Source organism: Myotis daubentonii, chromosome 11 (assembly GCF_963259705.1).
Source record: "Myotis daubentonii chromosome 11, mMyoDau2.1, whole genome shotgun sequence".
NCBI classification, from domain to species: Eukaryota; Metazoa; Chordata; class Mammalia; order Chiroptera; family Vespertilionidae; genus Myotis; species Myotis daubentonii.
This window is the reverse complement of record NC_081850.1, coordinates 56,983,738-57,009,964: the sequence shown is the minus strand read 5'-3', so window position 1 is coordinate 57,009,964 and position 26,227 is coordinate 56,983,738. Positions and strand designations below refer to the sequence as shown.

General features: G+C 38.9%; 1 protein-coding gene across 6 annotated transcripts in view; it reads right to left on the bottom strand.

Moving 5' to 3' along the window:
* The window catches only part of INVS (inversin), a 123,001-nt gene that overhangs the window by 29,101 nt on the left and 67,673 nt on the right, over nt 1–26,227 (bottom strand). For all 6 annotated transcript variants that reach the window (XM_059657487.1, XM_059657483.1, XM_059657482.1 and 3 more), the window contains exons 5-12: nt 23,868–24,035; nt 22,899–23,079; nt 20,316–20,425; nt 18,291–18,462; nt 12,289–12,444; nt 11,652–11,881; nt 9,608–9,714; nt 2,691–2,903 (exon numbers count right to left, since the gene is read on the bottom strand). In XM_059657487.1, the coding sequence (XP_059513470.1) occupies nt 2,691–2,903; nt 9,608–9,714; nt 11,652–11,881; nt 12,289–12,444; nt 18,291–18,462; nt 20,316–20,425; nt 22,899–23,079; nt 23,868–24,035 (1,337 nt within the window). The remainder of the gene's footprint in view (nt 1–2,690; nt 2,904–9,607; nt 9,715–11,651; nt 11,882–12,288; nt 12,445–18,290; nt 18,463–20,315; nt 20,426–22,898; nt 23,080–23,867; nt 24,036–26,227) is intronic.

Below are 26,227 nucleotides of genomic sequence, written 5' to 3'. Positions count from 1 at the left end.
AGCAGGCTGCAAGAGGATCTGCTTTGAGGCAAAAAGGAGACCTAGGGTAGGAGTGTGAGTGTCATGAACACTTTCTTTAATGATCTGAAGGTTTGTTTATAGAGAAGATTTAGACTTTTATCTTTAGCTCAAAACCAAAAGGTAGAAAAGAACTTCTGCCAGATAGAACTGCCCACTAATGGAATGTACTGCATGAGACGCACAGAATTCCTTGTTATTTAACTTTTTGTGGACACAGAACAGCCTCTTGTAGAAGGGACTACAGCATGACAAGAGTTTAAATGGGGTGACCCAAACTGGACTTGATTATGTAACTCGGAGAGGCATACTCACTCTCATACACTAGCCAGAGGCAGCTCAGGTCTCCCAGAGAGTGTGGTTAGTAAAGAAAGTGGTAAGAGAGGAAGCGAAGAAAGTTCAGGATGGCTGAGACCTCAATTGGAAGGTGTGGAAGGGTGGGAGTAGTAGAGAGAAATGAGACCTGGAGATATAAGCGGAAGTAAAATGTTGAAGGTCTTACACAGCATCATGCCTGGTATTCAAGAATAAGGGCTTGTATTGAGTAATGGGACAGAGAAGGAAAACAAAAGGACATGACAGTACATTTCAAAAGAGGAATGAACAGAATCAGTGGTGGATGCACTAGCAGGGAAGTCAGGAGGCGAGAGGAGACAGGCTGTGGTGATGAGCTGCAGGTTTCACACAGTGGGTCTGCAGTGGTGGTGACAACAGGACACACAATGGAAATGTCCAGTGATCTGAAATGCTGGCAGTGACCAAAGGACAGTGAGATGAAGATGCCCAGGAGGCAGCTGATGAGCCTGGATTAGAGGTCCAGGAGGTCAAGATATGAGACAGATTAAGGTGTTATTTACAGAGATTAAGTAATTTAAGTCTTAAAAGTAGATACATTTTCAATAATAATGATTAAAAAAAGCATAGCAGGAGTAGAGGTCTAAGGAGTTTGCTCACAGGGCTGACCTCAGTGTGGAGATGGTATAATTTAAAAATGTGAGAAGGAGGAGTCCACAAGTTAGAGGAGATCTATGATTAGAGAGTGAAATAAAAACCTGGCAAAAAGGAAGCTCCAGGGAAGAAGAGTGATCCACATAAACATGGTCTCAATTTAGTGTGCACTCAACGGTGTGCTTCGGCAGGCAAATCATGGTAATGTTCATTTTGGCAACAACACAGGTGGAGCAGTATGAGTTATAAAGTGCTTTTGAATGGATTATAGGAATTCTTTAAGCAGTATTAAAAAAAAAAACACAACGCCTTGGAGAATATGACTAAAACGTTTCTCCCAATTTCTTTATCAGTAAATTAAAAATCACTGTAAGTTAAACAAGTTCCTTTCACATCCATCCTTTAAGAAAGGTGATTTCCACGAGGACTCCTGGGAAAGGGTCACGGAGGTGCCAGGACGAGTTTATAGAAACACCAGTGGAAGGAAATACAATATTCCATCCCTTGTAGAGAATATTTACTTGCCTCTCAGGATAATTTGTCACGTGTATTACCTACTTCCAGTTGTCACTCACACGCAGAGGACTTTGATAAGAAGGCTGGAAACAGGCATGTAGAGGCTTTAGGTTAATACTGGATTCTCTGGCACATGTGATGCCATGGGCCTCATTAAGAGACCAATGCAAAGGAATGTTTCCGAGGATGCCACCTACTTTGCTGGCTTCAGAGTCACAGAAGAGAACGTGTTTCTGTCAATCTTGCCTGGCGAAGGCTCCCTCACTGTGCGTCTTCCAGTGCATGGTGGTATTTAACTTCTTGCTGACATGGTTTATCCTGCCTTTGATTATTATTTTTAATTGCTATTTATTACACATATGCTTCCCCCTTGTGGGCAAGATATGGAAGGAATTAAGAGGTGGCATGACCCAAGATTTGGAAACATTCAAGACACAGCCTGGAAGTTGTCTCTCAGGAATCTACCTGCTGTTCGCATCTTTATCATCAGAAGTTTTGGTCTCTATACCTGCTAATGTGATGCCTCCTGATATTTAAAATACCCAACACAGGTATCAAAGTAAAGGCAAACCAAAGCCTAATCTAAAATCTATCACTTATGGTAAGATAATCACAATGTATAATACGTACCTATGACTATTTTGCACATTTTGTATCATTATCCAGAAAAGTGTGAAGTTCTTGAAGCAAGTATTTTCCCTTTAGTTACTATTTTCTCTGTAGGCTCTAGCCAAAAGTTTTGTATGTACAGTAGAATTCAATCAATGATCATTGAATAAATTACATTATTTAGTATAAATTTGTCAAGGAATAGGTGGGGGAGAAGCAAGTTATTTATACAAGTTGGTTGCTTTAATCAAATCAAAGCTCGATGAGTCTTGTGGAAGCAGGCAGGCACTGGTGGAAGTTTCTTTGGGAAAGGCAGGAGAGGTGAGAAAACCAGCTTTCTCTTTGCAGCTCACTGAGGGAGCATGGCCACCCTCCACTCCTTCCCCGGGAAACTGAGAGGAACAGTCAGCATGCAGAGGTTAGATCTTGTCCTTCATTTCGGCCTCAGTCCTCCAAGGACTGGGGAGCAGAAGGGGGAAGGTGGCTTGGGTACAGGGATCAAAGCTACTTCAGATTCTCTCCCCGACTCCCTCTCCGCCCCTCCAGCCCTGACCTGAGTTGTGAGAACACATCACCCATCGCTAACAGCTGGGACTTACTTGGCAGCAGCATCTTTCCTCAGCTGCTCATGCTTCATGAGGAGGTTCTTGCGGTCTCGGAAAGCTTTCCTGACCTTGTAGCCTTTGTACACAGCTTGGATTTTGAAGGCAGCGATGTCCTGGATGGCTGCGATGGACAGGGCGCCATGCTCCAACATGAACTGGATCACTTCGTGGCGCTCACCAAGCAAAGCATAATCGAGGGGAGTGTACCTGAGGCAGGGAGACTTTTTAGTGTCGGAATGTAATTCGAGGTACAGCTAACTGGCAATACAAGCAGGGAAAGGAAACATGTGGAGACATGGAGCATTCCTCAGGCAAAGCAGCTCCTTCTGTTCTCTGAGGGGCACAAGCAAGGGGGAAGCTGGGTCAGGTGTTCTGTGCTACTGACCACATCAATTCCTGAGTTTTCCTCACTGGCTCACAAACTGGGGGCTGTGAGAACATGATCCCTTTCCTCTTTCCCATGTTCCAAATAATTCCTCATTCCTATCTGAAAAAGGACTGCAAATAATATTCTGTGAGATTCATAATTTGAGTGTTAATGAAATACAAAATAGCTCTGGCCAGGGTGGCTCAGTTGGTTGATCATCGTCCTATGTACCCAGAAGTCGCCAGTTTAATTCCAGGTCAGGACACATGACTGGGTTGCAGGCTAGATCCCCAGTAGGGAGCATGCAGGCAGCAGCTGATCAATGCTTCTCTCTTACTGATGTTTCTCTCTCCCTCTCTCTCTAAAAAAATTTCCATAAAACATATTTAAAACAGAAATTAAAAATATACCTCCAAATGGAGAGATTTAGTATATGATAAGGATGGCTCTATAGCTGGAGAAAGGATGAATTATTAAATAATGCTGAAACAACTGGGTAGCCATCTGGGGAAAAATATTTATATCACATTTTACTCTAAATAAATTATGAATGAGGCAAAGATCTAAATATATATATACACATAAAAGAAGTCATAAATATACCATAAGAAATCATGGAAGATTTCTTAAAAATTGAAGAGGGAAGTCTTTAAAAAAGAAAGGTACAAAAGTCAGAAACCTTATGCTTGATAAATCCAACTACATAAACACACACACACACACACACACACACACACACACACACACACTAAAACTTTGCAGGGCAAAAACACCAAAAACAAAGGTAAAAGGGTTCCCATAACAGGAAATACTAATGGCTCCTAAACATATGTCCAATCTCACTAATTTAAGAGAAATACAAATTAAGAATCATATGAAAGAGCATTTTCATAATTAGATTAGCACGCACCAGAAAGTTTAAGAACCGACTGTGCTGGCAATCTCTCACACACTACCTTAATCTTTAGGGAGAACAACTTGGCATACCTATCAAAATTATGTATGTATCTGACTTTCAACATAGGCATTTCACATACAGGCATTTACCCCCCAGATCTGCTCTCCTTTGTGAGCTGCTTTATGTGCAAGGATATTCACAGAAGCACAGCTTGTAATAGTAGAAGAATGCAAACAACCTCAATATGCATCAACAGAGGACCAGTTAAATAAAGCACAGGCCACCCATGCAACGAAGTCATCAGTATAATGCAGCCACTCCTGCATGTATGAATAAACAAGGAACAATCTCCAGGATCTCTTGTTAAATGAAAAAAGGAAAAAGTAAGAAACATAAGAGTATTGTGGCATGCTCCACTGTACAAGAAAGAATTTATCCGTGTGTGTTCACCTATATAAAACATATCTCCAGAAGTTTCCCAAGAGACTGGTGACAGCGATGCCTGAGAGAGAAACCGACTGTCTCAGAGGCAAGCATAGAGGGACATTCCGTTTTCACCCAAGGCCCTTTTATGCCTTTTAGACTTTGTACAGTGGACATATAGCCCCTTGTTGATAAATATGTTATTTAGAAAGGATACATATTATTGTCATGTAGTTATGTGTTTCAAATTTTAAAAACACATTTTTCTATTTTTGGAAATATAAAATAAATTAGACAAATACCACGGAAGAAAATAGTCATCCAAATCGCCACCCTCACAATTAACCACTGTTACTATCTTGGCAGATATGCTTTCCTTTTTTTAAAGAAAGTGACTACTTCATGAAAAGGACACATCTAAGAATTTAAACAATGTGAAAAATAAAAATATTGAAATAAAAAAACCCAAAACCCCAAATTCCACCATCCAACAATGGTGATGATAACTGTCACTTCTTAAACAACTTACTTGATGCTTCTAAGCCCCAGGTTTCCTCATCACAGACTTGGCATGAAGAAAAAATATATAAAGACTGGCATTGTGCCTGGCACAAAGGAGTTCATACATATCGGCTATTACTGTTATTATAGGACATACATTGCAGTATGATTTGTGACACCATAATCACGTATCATAAATATTATTTCCATTGGACCCAAACTAGTATTTATGGCCACCTAATGGCTGCCACTGATCTGATTCCTCTCTGAGTGACTATTACTAATTCAATGCAATAAGAGATGTTCAGAGAAAATAATCAGCTGAAGTGGAATAAATGATGATTATATGAAAGCATCATTAGACACAGAAAACTATCCAATGATTACAGAAAAAAAAAATCTCTTTAAAATTCATCTAATAGCTACAGTAAGCCATAGAAGGACATGGTTTTGAGTATAAGCAAAGGGTGGTTTGGCCACTTCGATAAGGAAACTGAATTCAGAAGGAAGCCCCAAGTGCTAAAGGTAAGGAACCTCACTTAAGGGCAGCTCCATCTGCCACTCCTGTTCAGGGACCAGAAGGCCCATAAGTAGAGGTGTGTATATAAACTTTAAAACATTATTTATACGTAGTTTAAAAAATTAACTACATATTAAATGGTAAATATTATCACACAATAGTAGAGCTAAATTGAATTTTAGAGGACATTTAGGGAAATAAACTCAATAAACAGACTCAGAAAAATTAAGCAACTTGCTGAAGGTTACGTAACTAGCAACCTGCAGAATCTAGACTGAAACTAAGATCAAATGTCTCCCTGTTCAATAATCTTTCTACAGCACATCTATCAATTATTGAGTTTAAGTCTCTTAAGAGAATGAAACTTCTAAAATCAACGTGAAATAACCTACATTTAGTAAGTTATTTCTTCTATAATAAAATGTAGTGTCTTTCACATAGTATACAAGCAAGATTATAAAAATCTGATTTATGAAAGTAAGGCCCAAACTATGCCTATACTTACAAATATGACAAAAGCAAAGAACAGGCAGCATAAGATACCCTAAAGAATGCTGAACCGGGAGTCTGAGACCTGTAGGACCTGGACATTCTCTTCACTTCTCTGAGCTTCTGTTTTCTCATTTGTAACAGGTGAAAAGGAGGTGGGAAGAACTAGATCTCTCAGGCAGTTTGTGAATAGAAACTGCGTTTCAATTCACAAACTGCCTGAGAGTATATTTTTATTAGGAGACAACTCAAACATAAACAAAAGTAGAGGGTATGACACCATTCTGCTTTGCACACACATCATCCAAATGTAACAATTAGCAAGATCCTTGCCACATTTGCTTCATCCAAGCCCTTCCTTTTCACTTTTGCTAAAGAATCTTAAAGCAAATCCCAGAATTTCTATCATTACATTTCCCTGCATTTCAGTATTCATCTATACATAACATGAACATAACCACATCACTATTGTATTAACAAAATTAACAGGAATTCCTTAGTAAGATCCAATGTCAACTCCGTATTCGAATTCCCCCCAATTTCCAAAAATAAAAAATAAAAAAATTCCCCCAACTGGTTTATTTAGGATTCTCAGTCAATTTTTGCTCAAAAAACACACAATCCAAATACCTAGCAAGGTTTTAAGATTGAAAGTCCATATACCTAGAGTTCAAGCAACTGACCATATTGTGATTATTACTATAGAAATCTTTCTTTACCCCCAATTCAATTTAGAAACATTCAAGTGCTGTGAATATTCCCATCAATATCAGAGTGTGGCTGTCAGATAGTTATTGACTGAAAGCCAGCAGGAGCTGGCAAAAATTATGTCTAAGCAGTGCACATCAAGGGGTTAGTGTCAATGCATGAGAAGTAAAAATTAGCCCCACACTGATGGTAACCAGGCAAGAAACAATGTAGATAAAGGTGAGACAAGATACAATTGGACCTGCCAAGTGGGAATGGTCTGCTGGGATGAGCAGAATGCCTAAACTAGAATGTCAATAAACATAAAAGGCAGTGCCAAGTTCTGACATTTGTACATCAAGGTGCATTGCTGATGAAACATTAAAGGGGCCTGGAATATTGCCACTGTCTCTTTTCATTTATAGATTGGCAAGTTCAGTTAGGCGGGCTTTTCCTATGGTCATTTGGTCTGTAATTAACCTATTCTTTCTCCAGGAGGCAGTAAGCACCTTAATTCATAGGCTTACTTAGGTCTGGAATTCAATGCTTCACATATAAATGGGAACTGAATTGCAAACAAAATGTTTTTTTACTGTTTCCTAAAAAATAATAGGCATGTGGTAAACACTGTAATAGAATACATGCTTTACAGAAATAAAACATCACTAATTCTTAGGATTCTTAAACCTTCCCTTTGGTGGTTTTAGGATTTCAGAGGGAGAAATCATCCCTCTCACACATCTGCTTTCCTGTCACAGCCACAGCCTTGAGGACTCCACTGGGCTTCCAGCTTCCTTAGATGCCCAACCCCCTAAATCTTCAAATTTTTTTTGTTTTGTAGTTATCATATGACTATAATAGAGTGCGTTCTTTATATAATTGCTCCTAAAATAAGATATATTAGTCTGCTTTATCTAATTCTTCATGTGCTCTAAGAATTCCAGAAGTTTCTGATGCAGGTATAAAGCAGGGCAATGGTTACTAAGAGCCAGACAATACCAACTTGACAACCAACACTTATTTACTGAGCATCCACTTCATAAAAAGCACTGTACACTGTACAGAGATGACCATGATCCTTAGGAGTTCTCTGCTAATAGGGAAGACAGCGTATACAAAATTATAATATAAAGTGAAATGTGCCAACTGCTGTAAAAATACAGTGTAAGGAAGAACGAAGTTTAGGACACATGACTATGGGATCAGAACAACTTCCTTAGATGAGACGGCATTTGAACAGAGGAATGACATGATTAACAATTACATCAGAATATGAGTTAGCAAGGCTACTTTGGAAGCCGATGAATGGAATGAGGAAAGGTCAAAGGAGGGAAAAGAGCAAGGAGACACTGCGCCAGTTCCAGAAAGAGTCAGAGAGAGCTTGATTTAGACAATGATGCTGGCAATGAAGAGATGACTATGAAGCAAGGAGAGACCCTGAGTCTGAAATACAGTTTTTTTAAAAAATACATTTTATTGATTTTTTACAGAGAGGAAGGGAGAGAGATAGAGAGTTAGAAACATCGATGCGAGAGAAACGTTGATCAGCTGCCTCCTGCACACCCCCTACTGGGGATGTGCCCGCAACCCAGGTACATGCCCTTGACCGGAATCGAACCTGGGACCCTTCAGTCTGCAGGCCGACGCTCTATCCACTGAGCCAAACCGGTTTCGGCTGAAATACAGTTTTTAAACCCAGCAGGACCCAGGTGATTGCCGAAGCATCAATGGTTGGTCAGATCACCAAAGGAGATAGGCTGAGAGAAGAGATCTGGTCCTTGAAGAATGTTTATATTAAAAATAAATAAAAAACAGAAGAGAAGCCAAAAGAAATGAAGAAGGAGCAGAGATGATCAGAAGAGAAAATAAACTGTCACAGAAGCTTAAAGAAGATAGAGTCTCAATAAGGTAAAGAAGAGGAGGCAACAGAAGCAGGATGCAGAAAGGCCATGAGAGTGGACAGAAAGGACAACTATCACTTTTCAACTAGGAAAAGACACAGATTTCAGGAGACGTGAGATGAAGCCAGACTGCAATGGCATGAATGGTGAGCATGAAGAAATGGAGGCAGTGAAGACAGTCTGCGAGAAGAAAGACTTTGGACGCAGAGAAAGAGTTGGAAGATAATGGATGGAGGCTATAACTATGGGGAAAGGTTCTGAAAGAGGTGGAGAAGATGACGGGGTTGGCCCCAGATCAGAGGAGCATGTTTCCGCTAAGACAGCTGCCCTAGAGAAAGTCCCTCCTTCTCTTCAAAGTGTCCATGACAGAAAGGAAGGGCTGGCGGTGGTGCTAAGAGGGTAGGGATGCTGTTATAGCAGGGGCCACTCTAGCTAGAGCATCCACAAACAATGAAATCTAAAGCACAGACCTGGGTGGGGAGGTTAGGTATGGATGTCTGATTACAAACTTAGTTGTTACCTACAAATTACTAGACTCTAGATCCAATACCACCACGAATCTCTTCTGCTTAGGTTTCACACTGTGTCTGTCCTTTTTATTAGGCCTGGGTCCTGGGGGAACAACCCCAGCCTAATTCTGTGAGTCTCATATTATTCAAGAATTCTGTATTGAGACTAAAATCCTGAACTTTCAGCTTAGCTTCTCATTTTTTCATGCTACATGGTGGCACCTTTGTCCACTAATTGAGAATATCCTCTCATCAAGAGAAACTTCTTGATATATAATACGTGCCACTGGCCTAACCGAATCCCTTGTCCCCGTCAATCAGGACCCCGTCTTTATGCTAGCCACCAGCCAGAAAGAAGGCGTGTTGTTTCCTCATCTGTAAAATGTGAGCTGACCCTAGGTGATAGCTAACGTCTGAATAAAATCCAGAAATTCTAAGTCGATACTGCATAGAAGTTTTGCTCTTTTCTTTCTGGTTCAGGATTTCTTAATGTAGTGTTTCCTTATGAGTATACTTATTATATCTGAACCAGTATCTAAATTTGAGATTTAAAAAATCTGGCAGAAAGAATGTGATATGAACAACAATACATTCTTTTTATCAACAGCTGACTCACCTCTCTTCATTGTTTTCCATCTGATTGGGAAAAGCAGCGAAGTCTAGCAGTAATTTAATGGCATCAAGGTATCCGTTGTTACATGACCAGTGCAAAGCTGTTCTTCCCTACAAGCATGAGCAAAAATCAAGTCCATCTGGAGTAGGTATTTTTGGACACATAGTTAACTATACTAACCGAAAAAATAAACAATTCTCTCCTCATATTACTTAATTATACTAAGAAAAAATATTAAGTATACTGTGGAGAAAAGGATGGTATCATAACCAAGTGACCAATATTATCACTCCATTACATGGCATCATTTAAGGAAGAAGTAACAACAATCTTACACAAATTCATTAGGAGACTAGAAAAGATGTACTACTTCCTAACTCTTTTTATAAGGTCAGTGTAACCCTGCTACTGAAACCTGACAAGTATAATACAAGGAAGAAAAATTACAGGTCAAACTCTCTCATGAACATATGCAAAAATCTCAAAATATTAGCAAATAAAATCCACTAATATATACATTTTAAAAATATATCATAAGTGGCATTAGCATCTGAAAAAAATGTAATCAATCAATGTAATTCACCATATTAACAGCAAAAAGGAGAGAAATAATACTATCATGTTGATAGATGCAGAAGTAGCATGACAGAAATTAAACAGCATGATTTTAAAAAAGTTCTTAGCAAGTAGAAATATAAGAGAACTTATAGAACTATCATATTCAATGGTAAAATATTGAAAGCTTTGTCCTTGAGAAACCAGAATGAGTTAAGAATGTCAACTACCACCAATTCCATTCAACATTATATTGGAGGTCCTAGGTAGTTCAATAATTTAAGACAAGAAGTGAAAGGTGTAAGGACTGGAAAGGAAGAAAGAAAAATGTTATTATTCACATACAGCATGATTGTTATGTAGATAATCCAAAATAGTACACATAAAAACATGACATATAAAAGTAGAACTGGAAAGTAGATTAATATAATACTTATGTAAGAAACTGGCAACTTGTAAAAAATATAAAAGGTATAGCAAATTATAAAAGATGTATTTCTAATAACTTAGGTATAAGGACCATATTTATATTTTTTCATTGTGTTAATTTTATATAGTAACAATCTTGATAAATATTTATTGAAGGAATTAATAGGACATATATTTTCTGACTTGGAAAACATAATATGCTAGTATATTTAAGGAGTTAAAGTAATTAAAGTAGCAAAAGTCAATATTGGCTAAATTGAAAGAAAGCAATATATTACTACACAGCTGGAGGAAGCATAGATTAACCCACATGCTTTAGAAATCAGTTCAACAGTATATACTAGAGCATAAGCATTCATATACCATTCATTCTTTGATTCAATAATCTCAGTTGGAAATTATTCCAAGGTAATAATATAAATAAATAAAGTTAAATGCACAAAGATGATTAATGAAACACGATCTGTAATAAAGAACATGTGTCCAGCAATAGGAAGTTACTTATTTAATTTTAAAATCTGGGTAACAGGCATCGTTTGGACCCTGACTCCCTCCAACCTGCCACTGTAGTCCCCTTAGGGTAATTATTTAGGCTCCATGAGCTTTAAGTTCCTCATCTGTAAAATGGGGATAATAATAGTAACTACGCTATGGAATTTATGTGAGGATTGAACACTCTTAGAACTCTGGGATGTTAAACATCCACGATTATGAAAAAGATTATAAAGCAAGTAAGAAAATATTGGTGATAATTTTAAGTGAACAAAACCAAATGTGGTTTGTAAAATCACATCATATATTTATATACATACATATCCATATGCCATGTATATATACTTTACAAAGTTACAGAGTTATTCCCATTATGACTTTGTTAAATTATATAGGTATATAGGCAAGGACTTGAAGAGAGCATGGGCAAATAAAAATCATTTTTAATTAGCAGATTTGTGGGGGATCTCTTCATTTGGCAAATTGTCATTTTACTTAATTTCAGTGAACAAAGAAAAAAATACTCTAAACACTTTGGAGCAGACAATATAGAAAGACCCAGCCTTTCTACCTCTTTGTCTTGAATGTTAGGGTCTGCATTATTCTCCATGAGCACTGCCATGCAGTTGATGTATCCCCCATACGCAGCACACTGCAGAGGGGTTCTTCCTGCGTAATCTTGCACATTTGGATTGATCTTATTTTCTATCAATATCTGGCAAACATCGGCATTTCCTCCCAGCGCTGCCCAGTGAAGAAGAGAATGACCGTCCTGGTCAACTAGATCTACCCTTGCTCCACCTGAAAAAGCAAGAATATAATGAAAATGACTATCATAGAGAACAAACAGATTCTTACATGCTTTATATGCTTAGCAGAATGCTTCCACACATATTATCTACTTCAGATGTCTACCATAAGCCTTGGTCAGGTTTGGCATCATTTCCCTTTTACAGAAGATAAAACAGGATCAGGCAGGTGAAGTAACTGCCAAAATCACACAACTACCAATAAGTGGAGGTAGGCCCTGTGTTTCTTGATGCCAGGCGGGTGCTCTACCCTCTAGCCTCTACCCAGGCGGCTCTGCTATGTAAGGCTGTGTATTTCAAATGGTGAATGCAATAATTCCTGCATTTTGAGAGTGACTTTTTTTTAATTGTTGACACTATTACAGATGTCCCCATTTAGGAGCACTCGTAATAACTAACCTTTAATAAGGGTCTGAATCACATCTTTGTGTCCCATCTCACAGGCTCGGAAAAGTGGAGTATGTTTCATGACATCAGTAGCATCTACTTGAGCATTATTTTCCAATAATAGCTTCACGGTGCTGACATGGCCAGAAAGGGCAGCAGCATGTAAAGCTAAAAAGGGAGCAAGAGAAGGTGATAAACTCTTTAATTTTTTGTTATGTTTTTATTGATTTCAGATAGAGGGAGAGGGAGGAGGGGAGGGGGAGGGGAGAGAGAAGGAACATCAGTGATGAGAGAGAATCATCGATAGGCTGCCTTCTTCACGCCCCCCACTGGGGATCGGATCCACAACCTGGGCATGTGCCCTGACTGGGAATCGAACCCTGACTTCCTGGTTCATGGGTGGACACTCAACCACTGAGCCACACTAGCTGGGCTGATGAACTCTTTAATAACAACTTCACCTTTTTATTATTCTAACTATGCATCTTTTCCTGTTTTGATTTCCCTATCATTTTGGCTAAATGCAATCTGATCTTAAAGATTCGCTTTTTCACTTTTGTAGATTTCTATCTTCCTTTCTATTCAGAGTATTACTCACACTTTTCCCTTTCTCATCTCACTATTTTCTTCCTTTGCATCCTATTGGTCTGAAATTGTCCCCTCTTCTCTGTTACTATTTTACTATCTTTTCCTCTTTCTGAGAGAGTGAGAGATAAACAACAAAGAAGACAAATAATTTAAATGATGCCCACTGAACCCCCTCAATAAGCATATGCCCGAGGGATGGTGGCAGGAGACATCAATCCTTCCTTCAGTGGTTACACGAGCTACTCCTGTGGCTGCTACCCACACGCTACTGAGAGTTCACACATCTTACTGCACTGAGTGCCTTTTTCATACAATATGGCTCCAAAGACACGTCAGCAGTTTCCTCAGGGCCCAGTTTAGGAAACAGCAATTCCTTTCAACACTGGAGAAAACACTGCCATGGAATTTGGTCTCTTCTCTGGTGCTTTTGGAAGAGGTTTCAAAGACTGGCTGTGACTATATGTGAGTTCCATGTTGGGCTGACCCCTGCTATGTTACTCCACTTTAGTGCTTGTCTCATCCCGTCACTCTTTAAATTCTATTTAAATTCACTCTATAAATTCTGCTGAATTCTAACTATCTAGAAGCCTGGGCCAATTCTTTCTAAGTGTTATGGCTCTATAGTACCTAGAACAAACAAACAAACCCACTGGACCCATATACCTAAGCAAGAAAGTATTAGATAGTGATGAATGGCATAATTAAAGAAGGAAGTAACAAGATATTCTGATTTTAGAGTGACCTGTGGTTAGGGAAAGCTTTGCTAAGGAACTGGCATTTAAGCTGAGACCTGAATGAGAAACGCGGTGATCTGGAGAGAGAGTAGCCGGGGCAAAGGGAACAGCCAGGACAGGACAGGAAAGGATGTGCGTTTAGGGAGGGCAAGGAAGCTGCAGCACGGCAGGCAGAAAAGGCCCGGTCATGAGTGCCATGCGGCAGACACTGAGGTGAGTGAGACGGTCTGATTTCTGGCTTAGACAGAAAACCGCCAGCTGTTCTCAGGGAAATGCATTGTAGTGGACTAGGATATAAGCAAGGAGCTCAGTTAAAACCATGGCAGTAGACTGGGTGAAAAATGATGGCTCAAACTAGGGTGGCAGGAGTGGAGAAGGAGAGAAAGAAAAAGATTTAGAATATATTTTGGAGGGGGAGTCAACAGGACTTGTTGACAGGATTTGAAATAGGATCTCTGTCCACATCGTCTGGAAATCTGCATTTCCACAAATAGCCTAGTAATTCCTATGCATACTTGAGTTTGAGAATTCTGACCTAAATGGATAGAGTTGGTGTGGCCTAGACAGGATTAAGATGGGTGTGTGAGACTTCACGTATCTGAAATTCTGTCACTTCAGATATGTAAACAGAGCACAGAGTGGGACATTCAGGTTGACAAGTTTTAGCTCAGTATAAGGAAGAGAATTCTAGAAGAGTTAGGTTAAAAGTAAAGTACTGGGTTCCCTATATTGGAGCTGTTCGAACAGAGGCTGAAAGACAAGTACTGAAGAATGGTGTGATGCAGATTATTTTCACATTTTAAGAGCATAAGAATGGTTTTTCCCCAAAATGAAATTTTATAAAACATTCAACATATAAAAAAAATTAGAATTGTTCTGCTGAAACAGGGGTAGAAGGTTATCCATTTAAGCATCCACACTCCCAGTTCATCTGTATAAAAGCCTGTTGTCCCAAAGAACACGGCTGAAAAACTCCGGACCAGGACTAATTCTAAGGTGCTTGCTAATTCTGAAACCATATAATTCTGTGATAGGGCACAAGGATGCAATAGATACTCTTCAGATAAACATCAATGTCACATAAAAACACACAGCACAACGTGAATTAAGTAAAAAAGATAGAACAAACGATTTTATTAAAGGAATTTCCCCATTTCTGAGTATTTGCATTTACTTTATTTTAAAATGACCTTAGACTTAAATATTGTTGCTTCCTCTTTGAAAAAGTGCCACAAGTTTACATAGAAGTGCTATTTTTTAAAAGTTAAATTTATGCTATGGAAAATTTAAACATATTCAAAAGTAAAGACAGTAAACTCAATATAGCCATCATCCGGCTTCGGCAATTATCAGCACATGGCTTACTGTGCTCCCTCTAACTGCCATCAATCCCCCTCACTTCTGATTGCTTTTATTGAAATTTTAGAATCATATCCTTCCATTTGTAAATATTTTATTTATTTATTTTTTAAAAAATATTTATATTGATTTCAGAGAGGAAGGGAGAGGAGAAAGAGAGAGAGGGAGAGAGAGATATCAATGAGAGACTCATTGATCACCTGCCTCCTGCAGGCCCCCTCCTGGGGATTGAGCCCAGCACCCAGGCATGTGCCCTTGAGGGGAATCAAACCCGGGACCCTTCAGTCCACAGGCTGACGCTCTACCCACTGAGCAAAACTGGCTAGGGCCACTTGTAAATATTTTAGTAAGTGTATCTGCAAGACATGTGTTTTTTGAAACACAACCACTATATTAGGGTCCATTTAGGAGACAGACACCACACTAGACATTTTAACAGAGATAATGCAATATAAAGAATTGTTAGGTATGTATTAAAGAACGGCAAAAGCAAAAGGGAAGGCTAAGGTATCAAAGGTAGTAAATGCAGAAAATGGCTACAAATTCTAGGACTGCGTGAACAAAAACAAGAGGAAAGGATTATTAAAACTTATCTGTAATACTATCAGCAATAAAAAATATATTTAAAAATGAAAAAAAAGACAGACAGAAAAAGATATTTTACATTCTACTTTGGCCCAATCTCATTGTACATTCTCCACATATAAGAGAAAAAAAATTTAAAAGATTTGCAACTTAGAAGAGGAGCCCTGAAGAACCGAAACTCAGACTTCTGGTGCTGATGTCTGAGGAGGGCGCTGAGGGTGCTCTGAGGTGAGTGATGGAAAACTGCAAGGTGAAATTAACATTGCCATTAGAACGAAATATCACTGCTGTGTTGAAGAAGACTCCCTACAGTGATGTCCACAGGAACAGTAAACTAGAACAAGAACAGCCAGCAAACGGAAGATGTAATCCCCTGCTGCTCACTCAGCTTCCAATCTCCCTCTACTGCCCCCTATGGGTTGATTTTAACAGCGCCCTTGCTGGCAGAGGTGAAATGCAGATCCCTAGCCCCAGCATTCCAAAGAAAGGTTAGTCTCGTTACTGTACCTAAAAAAATTAACAAAACTTCTGTAATATCAAATATCCAGACACTGTTCATATTATCCTGATGGCTTTACCATTTTTATACTTTATTTATTTGAATCAAAATCCAAATAATGTCTGTATATTGTGGTTGATAAGAACACCTTTTTTTAAAAAGCAAATCTGAATCTATGATTATTATTTTGTTGCTTTTATATTTTTACTTTTTATTATAGTTTAGAACTCTTTTTCTCAAGGGGGAGGATAAAACAACCCTGTAGAGGAATGATGGAGAGGAACTACTTTCACAGACAAGAAATGTCAGGAAGCATCTCTGATATAATAAAACCCTAGGGAGAAAGAGCCCAGGGAACTAATGAATCTGAGAAGAATTTATGTACGAATTCCAACCATGGTGCACATCAGAAAGACACGTTTGGTCAGAAGGATGCAAGTACTCATCTATACTTTATTAAAATACATGAAAAGTTAGACTAAAAGTAAGGCTCGTGATAAAGTGAAAGACTGCATTCTAATGGAAGTCAGACAGAAAATTAAATGTTCAAACAATTTACAGACTCAATGTCTTATGTATCTGAACTATACCTCTTAAGAAGTGTAAGGCTGCTCGGCCAGGTGGCTCAGTTGGTTGGAGCATCATCCTGTAAACCAAAAGGTTGTGGGTTCGAGCCCCAGTCTGGCACATAGGAGAGGCAACTGATTGATGTTTCCTTCTCTCTCCCTATCGTTCTCTCTCGTTCTCACTCAATAATAAAAATTTAAAAAAACATATCCTGAGGTGACGATTTAATATTAAAAAAAGAAGAAGCTTAAGGTCTACTGTGAGACTTTATTAAGAAACTAGAGGCCTGGTACACAATTCGTGCAGAGGTGGGGTCCGGCCAACCCACCCCAATCAGGACCATCGGGCTGGGCTGGCGGGGGGGAGGGGCCGTGGGCTGTTGGCCAGCCACCCCACTGCTGTCGAACTCCCAGTTGAACTCCTGATCGAGGGGACAATTGCATATTAGCCTTTTATTATATAGGATACTTTTCAAAGTTAAGCCTTTATCAAACATTATATTACCTAAAAACTCTTTAAGAATAATTTAGAGGGTGTGGTGGTATAGGTACAAGGAGAGAGATTATTATTAGGTGTAGCTACTTCCCTCTCCACTCTTGCCTCAGTGCTGAATCAATGTTTTTGATGGCAAAGAAAGATCTTAATCAGGACAACACGTAGATGCAAATGGCTCTGGTATGTTTCTACAAATAAGAGGACATAACACCGAGAAGCCCACAGCTGAGTGTTTATTCTATTCCGTGTTACTGTGCTGTTGTGTGATTTTTCATTTTTGACTTGCAAGTAGGATGTAGTACACAAGAAAGAGACCTCCAGCTGACAGTGAACGCTAAAAATCTTGTACCTTTCTTATTTACCAGCACACAGTTAAAGGACTCTCTTATTAGAGAAGGAGATTGAAAGAAACATCTAAGAGCTTTTGATGCAAAGCTGACTTGAGGCTTTGAAGCTTCTAGAATCATGGGAAGCTATCTTTAAAATGGCAGGATGAGGTCATGCTAAATCTGAGAAAAGAGCACATTAAATGAGACTGGTGAGACTATCCTTAAGGTGAGAATATATTTAGATGTGTGCATTCCTTAAAATAACTCTAAATTTTTGAAAATACAATTAATAACTACTAAATATGCATAATTTTAAAGTATGGGTATATGCTTTTTAAAAAAATATATTTTATTGATTTTTTACAGAGAGGAAAGGAGAGGGATAGAGAGCTAGAAACATCGATGAGAGAGAAACATCGATCAGCTGCCTCCTGCACACCCCCTACTGGAGATGTGCCCACAACCAAGGTACATGCCCTTGACCAGAATCGAACCTGGGACCCTTCAGTCCACAGGCCGATGCCCTATCCACTGAGCCAAACCGGTTAGGGCAGTTTATGCTTTTTTACACTAAGATAATCAGAAGAGTGTCCATAATCATGTGTAAGGAGCAACCAGGGTTTTAAACCAAATGCCAACATTCACCTGGTAGAAACATAGGCTAATTTTGGTCATAATACTTAGAGGAAGTAGGCCTTTGAGTGATCTCCTGGCAACCTAAACTGAAAAAGCAAAAATGAAAGTCAAATAATGTTTTATTAGGAACAATGATTTTAAGGTTCTGTTGTACATTTTATAGCATCACTTACATTTTGGAGCCTGAATAAAAGAAAATCAATTATGTCTACCAGTTCTTACCTGTACCTCCATATTTGTCTGCCATGTTGATATCAATGTCAGACTTTAAACGCAGCATAGTCCTAAGGACATCATCACTGCCTTTCCCAGCAGCCCACATAAAGGATGTTCTTCCTTCGAGGTCTGAGTCATCTTTTACTGAAGGATGTTTTAAAAAGACCTTAACTGTTTCCTGTAAGAAAACTTCATTTAAAAATTTGAGACAAGAGAGCAGTATTTTTTATGGTAACAAAGCAACTGTTATATGTGATTTCTACTAAGAAGCAAAGTATTTTTCCCTACTTTTGAATCAAATGAAATGATTGTAGGTTTTTTTTGGTTATTGTTACTGTTTTGCAAAAAGAATTAAAACCTCTTATAAATTAATAAAGTCCAAGAAAATTAATGGGCTTAATATTAAGCTTAGAATTTTGCATAATTATTAAAAAAATAATCTCTGGGATTGGCAGATTATCCCAAACAAGTATTTCTTTGAATGAACATCCATAATGTTCTACAATTTTTCTTAGTCCCATTAGTATAGTTACTTAATTACTGGTATGTACATATGTTAAATTTGGAGTCTAGACTTGGGTTCAAGATCTTGGGCAAGTCTTTTAATCTCTTGGAACGTTGGTTTCTTCATATGTAAATAGGGCTAACATGTTCTATCTCATAGTCTTGTGTTGAAACATGGATTGAGTTCTGATTTTTATAGATTGACTAGACTAGGGCAACTTATTTTCTTATCTCTTTGTAATAAGAAAGATATCCTCTTCAAAATCTACTTTGTATTTTTTCTGAGATCTTGGAAGATAAAAGAAGATAATGGTTAGCCAGAGCTCTAGGTGATAAATAAAATAAATTTTTATGAATGTCTGCAAGAAAGGACTATAGCTATAGTTCTGTGAGTACCAGCGAGAAAGAAGGGTGGAAATATGATTTTGGCAATCTGAGTACTCAATGTATTCAATGGTGCAGTTGGGGAGGTCAGGAAGATAGAAGTACACTATGCTGATGACAGCATTCTAATAATTTAATGAAACCAAAGGTTTCACTATGCATACCATGTAGAAGGCATCAAAATCAACTGTGACTGCTTTAATGCTCACTTCTTGGGTTCTTGGTGGCCACTCATGCTCAAGGAGCTGAAGCAGCCTAGACACTATTATGTTCTGGCTGGACTGAGTGACAAAATGGATGAGAAAGTGCTTTGTAAATTATAAAATTTGGTAAGTGAAGAACTTTTAATATTATTCAATATCTTTGGAAATATCAATAATTCATATGATTGCTTGTTCAGGTCTATAAAGGACACAATTACCAGCACTAGTAATAATAGGAAGGCGTTCCATTTTTTGAGTACCTGCTCAATGTCAAGACTACAGTAAGCACATGTCATAAATTTTCCCTAATCCTTACAACAATCCTGAAAGAAAAGGTATAATTATCATCGTTTACATATGAAGAAACTAAGACTCAAGGAGGTTAAGAAATTTGTGCAAAGTCGCATGGCCAGCAAATACCACAGTCAGGAATGAGCCAAGGTTTATCTAGTTCCAAAGCTTTGCCACAGTGCCTTCAGGACAACTGTAGATTGCTGAACACTAAGTTTTCCTCAGTGCTATAAAAGTCACAAAAAGATGAAGTATACTTACAGTAAGGCAAATGTTACACTGAGCAGTAAAAATAAAAACTGCATAAAACTTCACATGTAACAATTTTATAAAAGCTCAGACTATCTTTTGCATCACAGAGTTAACAATATGGACAATTGTTGAAAGATAATTACTGTACAAACTCACATACTAGTATAGTAAGCACATGTAAATGGTGAAATTTGAATAAGGTCAGTGGGTTGTATCCATGTCTATTTCCTGTTTATGAGACTGCATCACATTTTTGTAAGATGTTACCATTGAGGTAGTTGGGGTGAAGGGAACATTGGACCTCGCTGTTTCATTTCGTACAACTGCCTATAAATTTACAATCATATAAAAATTAAAATTTAATTAAGAAAAAAGATAATTGTCATGTTTTACTTACAGCAAAGTTACTCTGAGCTGCATAGTGCAAGGGTGTTGCTCCTTGGCTGTCGGAGGGGATGGTTCCAGACTTATTTCTTTCTAGAAGGAGATGGACAATCTGTGCATGGCCTGAAAGCAGACACAACAAGGTAGGGATCACATACAAAGGCATTAATGAACTTATAATCTATTTAAAGGAAAGGGGTAAGAAAAATCACTAGCACATACATATAACATTCAAATGGTTTCTGAGGAGCAGCCCTCAGTGCAGCCTCTTCTAACTTCTCATTAAAATACTATGATAATGTAGGACAAAGGCAAAAACTACCATACTAAAAACTTAAATCTTCAATCAGGAAGGAAATGACATTAATTACTATTTCCAGATTGAAAAAAGAATGTTAGGGTATCGGCTTACTGCATTCCCTGGCTTCACTTTAGAAACTGCCCATGGGAAAAGTGGAAGCTGCACTAGAAACCAGAAGCCAGCCCCACTGGGCCATCAGTGCTCCTGGTCTCCAGGTTCCACTGCACAACCAATCCGAACGGCGCGGCTGTTCTCTTCTTCTGTCTGGGAGCACAAACTGTAATATAATCTCCTGTGATCTCTGAGGCCTCCTACCCATCCCCCAATCTTTTAACATCTAAGCAATGATTTCAAATCCCTACAAACAAGTGGGCAGGAATGAGGAGGTGGCTGGTGGTACAGAAAATATTCTACAATGCATTCTGGAGGATGTGGTCTCCACAAGTGAAGAATGGTAGAAAGGATCAAAGAATGAACAAACCTGCTAGTAGTGTATCTAGAAAACCCGAATTTCACAAATCCTCTTTCTTCAGCATACTGAAGAACCAGGCAGCGAAGCAGACGCCACATTAGCAGGGCAAGGACGCGCTGCACGAAAGCCAGGCAGGAGGAAGGACTCTCGTGAGCACTGTGCTCATCGCCCTGCTCTCCAGCTGTGGTTGGAGATGGACTTCTCCAGCACACAAACAGACAAAGCAGGATCAAAGGCAATCTACGCCATGTGGTCAACTGAAACACATCCTATCTTGTCTGAAGGATAAAACACCATCAGAAAGATGAAGAGCATACCTCAGAAAGTGATCTAGAGAAGGATCCAGAAGAAAATTCAGGAAACTGCTTGGCATCTTCGACTAAGTACAAAGAGATGGCCTCTATGAAACAAAACAGAATATCCTAAGAAGAAAATGGACTGGAATGAAAAGGTAATGGAAGGAAGTAAAAAGGGAACTAGACAGAGATAAAAGGAAATATGGATGAGAGAAGGAAATCAAACTATAATCTATAAGAGGCAGAAAACAAGCAGAACTTATGGAACAAAAAGTCAATTTAATGACATGGAGACAAGTTTGTGAAGTCCTCCCAGAATGCAGAAGAAAAGGGAAAAGGGATGAAACTGTACATTGAAATGAACTCTAATTAAATAATTTAAAAAATAAGACCACAATAATAATTGGGGAAAAAAACCTCAGGTTATATTAACAAATACTAAAAGAGCAATAAAAGTGTGCTAAGTTCCTCATTTTAAATAGATTGGAATGAACATATGCAGTTTTGCTCTTGACTTTGACTGAGGCTTAAAAAGCTTTTGATCAATTTAAAGGTAACCACTAATAAAACTTAAATAGGCTCCTGAAACATTAGGCAATTCAAAACCAAAAACAAAACCTAATCCACACACCAAAAGGCAGAAAAACAACAACAGAAAAACAAAAGCAAATTAAAAACAAAAACACCAATAATAATCAAAGAGCACAATAGCAGGAAAAATAGCAAATAATATATAAGAATAACTATGTAAAACTCCTGCACTAAAAGAGAAAGACTCTCAGATTGCCCCCAAAATCAGACACATATATGTACTCTCTCATCTAAAGAAAGTGATACCCAAAAAGGTTAAGTAAAAGGCATATCAGGAAAATATAAAGAAAAAAATCAAATATGATTGTATTAGCACAAACATAAACTTAAACCTCTCCTCCCCCCCAAATAAAGACATTGAATGTGAAAAGAGGGTTATTTTACATTAGTATTTGTCAATAAATGTGCACTACTTTTATGATAAAAACTAGAGGCCCGGTGCACAAATTCGTGCATGGGTGGAGTTCCTTGGCCTGGCCAGTGATTGGGCTGATTGGGGACTGTCTTGCCCAGTCCTGATTTGGGCCGATTGGGCCAGCTGGCCAGGCAGAGGGACCATGGGAGGTTGGCCGGCCGTGAGAGCTGGCTGTGAGAGCACACTGACCACCAGTGTGCATTGAGTGTCTTCCCCCTGGTGGTCAGTGCATGTCATAGCGACAGGTCGACCGATCGTTCAGTCGACTGGTCTTAATGGTCACTTAGGCTTTTTTATATATAAATTAAAAGACATGATGTTGAAATGAAAACTAATATATGACAGAACACATATTATTAAAATTTAAGCATAAATAGAGGGATTTAGGTGTAAAATGGTGCCACATAAGTAGAAATATAAATAATTAAATGGAAGATGGGAGTTAGGAAAAGAGAAGGCACAGTTTCCTATGCTCACACAGTTCCTCCTACTGTTCATCTTCTGATTCACATTCAACTCACCTAGTAGAGCTGCCCAGTGAAGTGGAGTTCGAAACAAGTTATCATAAGATGTTATATTGCAGCTTTCATATGAGGTCAAGACATCAACCACTGTCATGTTCCCATCAGCGACTGCAAAGTGAAGAGGTGTTCGCCCCTCATAGTCTTGCCAGTTCAGTAGAGACTCCGTTGGAGCAGCATCCTATTTTTAAGGAACCAGAGATTTCAGACACATATATCCTCAATAAAACACATCTGACATATTAACTGAGTAGTTTTCTAAACCTTATGTTCTCTCTCAGCATAGTAAAGTGATACAATTTTATTTTCATATTTAACCATAAAAAGTATAGAAAAGATATAATAAATACCATTCACTGACTATCTAGATTGAATAGATATAATATTTTGTACTTGTGTATCTGGTATGGATTGAGCTAAAGCTGTATGTTTTGTTCTTTGCTCCCTATGTATACAACTATAAACAATACATACATTTTGTATGTGTTTTTTTTAATATTTACACTTGTGCATTATACACTGCACATCCTTTGGCAATTTTTTTCAACACTATATTTTGGGGTATCTATGTTGATACTAGTTAATCTTTAAGCCACAATGTAGTTACCCATTCTCCTACTGAAGGATACTTAGGTTATTTACATTTTCCCACTATTAACAATAATGCTGCAATGAACACACTTCCTTTACATGTCTGCTTGTAGCACATACGTTTCTCTAGACTAGAAACCTAGAGGGGGAATTACTAAGCTGGAATTGTTAAGCTGTTCTTCAAATAGTTGTTCCAATGAACACATCCATGACAATGTGTAAAAATTTTTGTTTCCCCAAATGCTGGCACAAATTAACCATTTAGTATTATCAAGTTTACTACACTTTCCCCTTGTAGATATAAAATGAATTTCTCTGTTGTTTTAATTTATAGTTTTTAGAAAGGCCATCCGGGTCTAGCAGCACCGTGGTACTCACCAGAATGCATCGCACTGTATGCACAGCGCTCGGATCTTTGTGGTTGGCTGCCCAGTGAAGTGGGATCTTGCCTTCGACATCGGGAATCCCAATGTTGGAATCATGCTTGATAAGCAGCTTCACGTGCTCAGGGTTGTTGTAGTAGGCACTCCAATGCAGAGCTGTTTGCTGCAAAATTGAGATTCTTAAAATAGTAACAACAGTAACAATACATGACCCATTGTTCCCAGGCTTTTACTGTGTAGCAGGCACTGTTGTAAGAGTTTTATGTATTTTATCTCATGTAGTTGTCATGACAATTCTGGGAGAAAGTGCCCTTGAATTTGCACATGATTGATAAGGAAACTGCGCATAAGGAGGATAAGTATTCTGCTCAAGGACATAAAGGTAGTAAGTGACCAAACTGAGATTTTAACACGGGCAGTCTGCCTCCACATCTGCTGTCCTTTTCATGGCAGGCATTCAGGTAATCAGAAACTAAGGAATGATAATACTGAGAAAGAGAAAAGCAGCCCAATAATTTATGAACAATTGTCAACAAAGTGATGATCTTCATATTGTATCAAGCAACTTCATAATTTGACACAATGTTTTGAATTTTTTTAAAAATATATTTTATTGATTTTTTTACAGAGAGGAAGGGAGAGAGATAGAGAGTTAGAAACATCGATTAGAGAGAAACATTGATCAGCTGCCTCCTGCACATCTCCTACTGGGGATGTGCCCGCAACCCAGGTACATGCCCTTGACTGGAATCGAACCCGGGACCTTTCAGTCCGCAGGCTGATGCTCTATCCACTGAGCCAAACCGGTTTCGGCTGTTTTGAATTTTATTATTAAAAAAAAATCCATGCATAGGAAATCATAGATCTGGAATTATTTTCTTATATCAAAGAATAAATTTAGCTATAATTTTACATGATAAATTGTTAGACCTAGTTACTGATAAAAGATACATTTGGAAAATACAGCAAGATTTGCTTTATTTCAGATAAAAGTTAAAAATGAACATTCGAAATGGGCTGACATTACTTTAAAATCTCTTCTTCATGTTCATCAACATACCAGAGTAAGACTGCTTTCTCTGCCAAGAGATTTATTAAGGAGACAAAAGTAGCACTGTCATCAAGCCAATCTAGAATAAGGTCATCTAACAGCAGGAACCAAGCTCATTTGTCACAATAAACACTTTATATATACACTAGAGGCCTGATGCACAGATTCGTGCACCGATGGGATCCCTCGGCTTGGCCTGCGCCCTCTTGCAATCCAGGACCCCTCAGGGCTGATCAGGGCCAGCCAGGGAGGAACTGTGGGAGGGCTCCAGGCCGTGTCTGGCCTGTCTCGCCCAGTCCCCATCGGCCGGACCCCAGCAGCAAGCTAACCTACTGGTCTGAGCGTCTGCCCCCTGGTGGTCAGTGTGCATCATAGCGACTGGTCAAACCGTCAAATGAACGAACGGTCGGACACTTAGCATATTAGGCTTTTATTATGTAGGATAGTATTCATTCAGAGTGTACCTATAGGCATTTAATATAAAGAGCCACTATTTAACTTACTACCTTTTATTTAGTAATAACTGCAAAACAAAAAAAGTCACAAATACAATAGCAATGAATTGCCTATAACTATATTTTCAGTAAACAACATGTGCAATTTCTGTAATTCTTTTCTTTTCCCATGTAATGTTTATTCTGAATGTATTTATTGAAATGTAATATTATGTCTGTTGAATCTAAGAGTAAAAAATTTGGGGTTGCATTTTTTATATTTTTGTTTTTATTTTTCTAGTAATTCTTTTTTTACTCTGGTAAAATGCCTATATAATAAAAGAGTGATATGCAAATTGACCATCACTCCAACATACAAGATGGCCACCCCCATGTGGTCAAAGATGGCCACCACAAAATGGCCGGCAGGGGGGGACAGTTCGGGGTGATCAGGCCAGCAGGGGAGGGCAGTTGGGGGGGGCCAGGCCAGCAGGGGAGAGCAGTTAGGGGTGACCAGGCTGGCAGGGGAGGGGAGTTGGGAGGGACCAGGCCTGAAAGGGAGGGCAGTTGGGGGTGATCAGGCCTGCAGGGGAGAGCGGTTGGGGGGGGGGCAGGCTGGCAGGGGAGGGGAGTTGGGGGCAACCAGGCTGGCAAGGGAGAGAAGTTAGGGGTGACAGGTCCAGCAGGGGAGGGCAGTTGGGGTGACCAGGCCTGCAGGGAAGGGAAGTTGGGGGCAATCGGGCCAGCAGGGGAGTAGTTAGGCATCCATCAGGCTGGCAGGCAGAAGTGGTTAGGGGCAATCAGGCAGGCAGGCAGGCGAGCGGTTGGGAGCCAGCAGTCCTGGATTGTGAGAGGAATGTCCGACTGCCC